The sequence below is a fragment of the Pipra filicauda genome, unplaced genomic scaffold (genome assembly GCF_003945595.2).
Source record: "Pipra filicauda isolate LSUMZ 115617 unplaced genomic scaffold, ASM394559v2 scaffold151_size3305965_pilon, whole genome shotgun sequence".
NCBI classification, from domain to species: Eukaryota; Metazoa; Chordata; class Aves; order Passeriformes; family Pipridae; genus Pipra; species Pipra filicauda.
Window position 1 is genome coordinate 2,094,547 of NW_024104007.1, and position 6,000 is coordinate 2,100,546.

The window sequence follows — 6,000 nt, forward strand, 5'->3', positions numbered from 1 at the left end:
AACCAGGTCTCACTATATCAGGATCTGTGTCATGGGAAAGAATATATTAACACACTTTTCCCAGCTGTATCACTGTCTGAGCCGTGACTATGTCCCAAAATAACCTTTTAAGCATAAATAGGCCAAAAACTTTCATCAGAAGAGTGCTCAAAGATAACCAAATGCAGGGCATTTTCTGCAGACATCTCACAGTCCTGAGGCTCAGGAGGCAGAAGGGTAACACACAGTCACCTTCTGCCTCCTCTTGGGCACTGAACACCACTCAGACTGTCTGGACTTCAGGTTCATGGTCAATAGCTCTTTTATCATTCCAAATAAAGTATCACCTCCCCACTTTTCCCAGAGTGAATTCTTGGGCAGACTCAGGCTTCTCCATCACACTGGTAACGAGGTGAGCAAGAAATGCCTCTGACCTGAGAGATCACTTTATCCCACTCTTCCCTCATCTGCTTCTGCTCTTCACTCAGCTCAGCTTCACTTCTTTTTGATGACAACACAGGCAGAAAGGCGTTCTTTTCTTGGTTAAATGTTTCCATAAATGATATCATTTCCTAGGGATAAAATAGAAGAGTAATTCACAGAAATCTTCAGATGGAAGCTCATGAAGCCAAGTACTGCCTTTGAACACACTGGTATGACTTCCATTAACTTCAAAGGGTGTGATGCATGCAAAGGCAAGATAGCAAGAGGCATACTTGTCTCCAGGCAGTGTTTGGGTCTGAAATTATAGGTGCCATTCCCTAAGTCTGTATTTAATACGATGTCAGTGCAGTCAGAACACGGTTCTCCCCTCCCAGCAAGAGAAAGGGAAAATTCCTCTCCTCACAGTTCCCCACGGGCCATTTTATTACAAACTCTGGCAACAACATAAACTAAAGGAAATTTTACTTCAGCACAACCTATAGCCAACATTTCAGCTACTCCTCTACAACATTAGTTGGGCAAAACCTACTGTTGTAATTAAAACAGAATAGTGAAGGCCCTGCAAAGGGCCTATGTGCTTGAATCTCGTCCAAGCCTTCAACTACATCAACTAAGATACTACTTTACTCTCTCCAAAAGAAACGTGCTCTGCTAAGAAACCAAACAATATATATCTTTTTCATAATAGAAGGGATTTTATCCTACCTTTCCTTCAATCACACCAAATTCATCGTCAGATTTCTAACTTTTGTTTAAAAGTTTATTTAACACTTCAGTTTAGGCAATGAGGATGAAAAACATTAAAAATATTCCTAGAAACAGCTTCGTTTCACAGAAGCAGTTAGACATGAAATGCAACTTACTTTGCACTTCTGGTAATATGTTTCATTCTCTGTGTCAATCAGCAGCTTTGCTAACTTCTCCTCCTGTGCAGCCAACCAGCCCATGGCCTCTCTTACTTTTTCCTGGTAATTAGAGCAGAAAATTTCATTTTTCCATTTTGCAAGCCTTGTTTTCAATTTACATTGTGCCATAAAACAACACTCATCGAGCATATGATAAAGTCCGTTCAAAGCTACGGAAAAACAAATTCCTGGTGACTCTGATGACTTTTGGGTTAGGCACTATTACAGAGCAAGGCCAAAGTTTTAAACCTGGCACTGCATATGTGAATGAACCAAAAGAAGTGCCTGACTGCAGTCCTCCTAAAAGGAGATTATTGGTATGGAGCTATGTGAATAACCTATTAATACATAAACTTTCATAGAAGAATACAGAGAATAGAAAATGTGGTTTTCCAGCCAGTGTCATCTGTGAGTGACAACTTCTGTCCATTTTACGTGTCAGCTATTAAATTTAAAGCTGGTTGTTCCGTGTATTTGCAAATCTGTTTGTCTCTACCCCAACATTTACATAGACTTCAGAGCACAGAGGAAGACAACCAAGCTCGAAAATGCCCTCCGTAACACTTAAATGAAAAAAAAAAGATAACCTCCACAGCAATTACACTAAAAATCTGTAACATGGAGTCTTTTCTACCACACAGGAGCATCATAAGCTTCAAACCAATTGAGTCCTGTCAGTAGCAGAATCAGAGGCTCTACAATCTAACTGTTACTGACTGAGATTATAAACTGTGCAAAGAAAGCACTGATAGTCTTGGCATTCATGATGCACGTTCATCTAAAAATGTCCCAGTGACAAACCACATGACATACCTGCATGTCTTCTTCAGACTCAGGCAAATTCTTGGAGTATTGCAAAAACTGAGCCACATAAGTCATGATTGATTTTTCATCTGGATTCATAATGTCAACATCTACAAGAGCCAATACAGCATTTACATAATTATGCAGCCTTCTAGGCCTGATCACATAATTACACACTATACTGCAGTTATTAAAACACATTACCATAAACATGTTTATTTTGCAACAGCTCACTTAACATACCATTGACAGAAATTAATATGTAATGAACATTTTTTTCCTTGGGAATATTTTAATATAACATGATTAACTAATGAAGAAGTTTCTCCCATGAACAGGAATGTTTCATATAATTTCTTATGCATATTGTTCCTGCAGTTGTTGCCAATTCAAAAATCATATAATTCCTAAGTACAGCTGACTCTATAAAGAACTTGAGGTTTGAGAATTACAGTAAAGATCAATGTTCCATTTCAGACTTCAGCACAGTCTTACTTTTTCCTGTGTTACAATTCAAGGCACACAGGATTATATTAATCTGACTCCTGATAACGAAGATTTAAAAAAAGCTGATCATTTACCTTCAGGCTCAAGGAGTCGTGGGATATTCAGCTCCAGTTCTGCAATTCTGAAAGCCTCTTTCAGGTTTTCTTTACTGCTTCTGGCTTTTGCCTTCTCCAAATCAACTAGACCTGGTCGTAAGGTTTGGATGATGGCTAAAAAAGCCAGTCCACTCCGCCAGCTGGACTTGAAATCAGTCACGTTGATAGAGCCGTGCCTACCCCAAAAATTATTAGAGACAAAATATTAGGCTTTCTGAGTAAACAGGCTAAAAGTACAAATTTAGAAATAGAATATAAGTTTAATAAAATGGAGGACGAACCAAATCCAAGAGAACCCTGCCACTGAACTTCTGCAGAAGCTAAGTCAGACAACAGTACAGCCAATACCACCCAATTTTTCTACAAGTACATATTTTTATATTATTCTTGAAAAATGACTATTTTTTTTTTGTCTTATGTTGCATTCTGAAAATGAAGCCTTGCTGATCCAATATCCCTTCTGAACACCACCTTTGTGCTCAGTATTTTTGCTTTCTATGGGATGGAAAAACAACAAGCAAAGCACTGCAGAACATGAAGTATTTGTCTGTAAGGGCACTGAGAACTGGAATCAACTCTGGCATTTTACACAACCCAGAACTTAAAAGTGATGTACTACTGCAGGAAAATATTTCTTTTTCTCTTAGTTTAGTGTCTTCAAAACATCTTCTATTAAGCAGTGCCTGGACAGGACTGTGAGATGCCCAGCACTGCAGGCCACAGTGAATTCAGGGACAACTTTCCAAAAACAGCCTGTATATTATGAGTATGTTACAGCATGGAAAAGATGTGGGATTTCGGGTGATCAAACTTAGTTACAAAACAACTGGCCAAGACTTACAAGATTTTTTCCTTTATCAAAAACTACTGATTCACTGATAACAAAATCATTCAGCGTAATGACAGTTCAGAAAAGATACTACAAACCAGACAGTAGTATCGCTGAAAAACAGGCAAAAGAAAGAGGAAGATTAAATAGACAAAGAAATGGTTTTTACATGCCAATTAATCTTGTTCTGACAAAACACAGCTAAAAGGCAAACTTCAGTGCTATTCTCCCAGAAGAAAGTGTCTGATGTGCTGATGAAGGCCTTTATCTCCAACTAATAACATGGAATATTAGCAGGATGTTATTAGAACATAAAGCAACCAAAGAGCTGGAGAGAAAGGAGTGACATCACTGTAAAACATATTTGAAAGATCCTGGAGCAAAGCAGCAGCCCTTGAAAAAAAAGTGTAAGTGGCAGAAAGTCTGCTCCTTGCAAGAAATATCTGTATCTGCTGTAGACTGTGTGCTGTGAATACTCCCACTGAAAGCAACAGTGCTATCTGTACATCAAGCATAAGGAAACATCTATTTAGAATTAGGGACTGGGACCTCCAGGATGAGGATTATTCTTGGGGATCATACACTGTTTTGACAGAAAGAAACAAGATGTGGGAATCGTAGAAATCCTACATTTTCCATTTTAAAAAAAATTAATTATTGAAATTTTTTGAACCAGTGCCAAACATGAGGATTAAAACTAGCAAATCATGTAAACATTCCACTAGACCTCTCACACAGAAGCCCCAAAAAAGAACAGCAAAGCAACTCAAATTACATCGTTGTATTTTATTAATAAGATGAGCTTCACTCATCTCAAAACATTTAGGGCCTGATTGATGCTAAAAGTACAGGTAAGCACATCTGAAACTTAAAGGGATTTCTGCTAAGCTGTCACTAAGCAATATTAAAAAACAGGGAGAAATATCACCACATTTAGAGGAAAGCAGTAATACAAAATGTAGCATACTATTTATAAGGCTTGGATGGAACTTACAGTGAACACTGTTCTTTAGCCCACAACAATAGAGCCTTTGTAGCAGACATCTTCCATCGTTCCTTAATTTTAGCACTTTTTTTAGCTGATCTGCTTGCCTTTGGAGAGGAGTCAACAGCACTTGAACAATCAAGTGAAGGCTGATTGTAAGTACAAGCAAGTGTCCTGGCAAGTTCTTCAATCTATCAGAGATGATGGGAGACTTAATCAGGTTTCAGTGAAAAATTACCAAGACATCAGTGGCAGAACACCACAGAGAATTAGACAGGACTCAAATCACAGCTGTAACAGCAGTTTCCCTCCCACCCAAAATCAGATCAGGCTTCTTAATCTGTACAATCTGAACTATTTCACGCTGAATTCCCATCTTTAGGCAATTTTTTGGCAGGATATACTGCTCCAAAGACTTCCATGTTATCCTGTGGGTACCAGCAATGACGTCAAGGGTCCTTCTCACTCAATTTCTACTTCTACCAGTGACAGCAGTCTGTGTTTTCTGCAGTAGCTGTGTTTTCTGCTGTCAACAGTGACATGTATTAGACATGCTCAGAGTTAGCCTGCTCACTCAGGGTGCAGGCCTCAGAGATCTACATTTGGTTAGAGAAGCTTGGTTTAGGTAAGAAGGTACTGCATAGGCTACAGGCAGCACAAGAATCTTCAGCATCAAAGTGCCTCTACCATGAAAAATATGGGCCAAATACTGTTAAAAAACTTTGCTTCTGAGCTTCTTATTGTATAAGAAACATTACTACGACAGCCTTTGTGTTATTTCAGGCACCTGGTACTGAAAAAAATAACAGCAAGAACGGTACATTGTAAGCACAGTCAACAGCGAAGAGCAGGGCTGCCTCTGAGGGAGATGGATGAGCCACTTCACACTATTTGCTCCATTTGGAGCTCAATCGATACAGGTCTTAGACAGGCAAAGTTTAGCCTGTTTTTTAATTTGTTACTTCAAGAAAAATCTCAATCCTTCCTACCATTTGCAGCTACATACTGTTCCATCACTGCCAGCACTGCACTGGTGAAGCAGCACTGGTGCATCTCCTCCTTGAGCCATCACTTCCAGATGTCAGAAGATAATCTTTTGCTTTGTTCTAATTCATCTCATTTGGCAATCATATAACACATTTTTGTGCTTTTTCCCCCTACTAAAACTCTCTTACATCGCTGAAATACTTACATGAAAATGAAATATAATGGTCCAGATTAGTCCAAGCACAATGGAAGGTTTTCCTTCGATAATGTCAGCAACATGAATATTTATGAGCTTCAGCTAAGAAGGAAAAAAAAGGGATCATTGTTAACAAAGAAAATGTTCCACCAGCTAAACTGGCTTTAGTTGGGAATTTTGAAGTTAATACTCACTGATCTGCTCTTTAAAAATGTCAAAGCATTTTCTATATTACTTCTACACTGGAAGGTATTAAATCCTTTTTCCCG

At 38.6% G+C, this 6,000-nt stretch overlaps 1 protein-coding gene across 1 annotated transcript in view; it reads right to left on the bottom strand.

Moving 5' to 3' along the window:
• SYNE2 (spectrin repeat containing nuclear envelope protein 2) overlaps positions 1-4,683 on the bottom strand; it is a 149,463-nt gene extending 144,780 nt beyond the window's left edge. Inside the window, exons 1-5 of the mRNA XM_027716626.2 lie at positions 4,558-4,683; positions 2,714-2,910; positions 2,142-2,242; positions 1,287-1,388; positions 414-551 (exon numbers count right to left, since the gene is read on the bottom strand). Of these exons, the coding sequence (XP_027572427.2) occupies positions 414-551; positions 1,287-1,388; positions 2,142-2,242; positions 2,714-2,910; positions 4,558-4,607 (588 nt within the window). The 5' untranslated portion in view covers positions 4,608-4,683. The remainder of the gene's footprint in view (positions 1-413; positions 552-1,286; positions 1,389-2,141; positions 2,243-2,713; positions 2,911-4,557) is intronic.
• Positions 4,684-6,000: the final 1,317 nt, after the last annotated feature.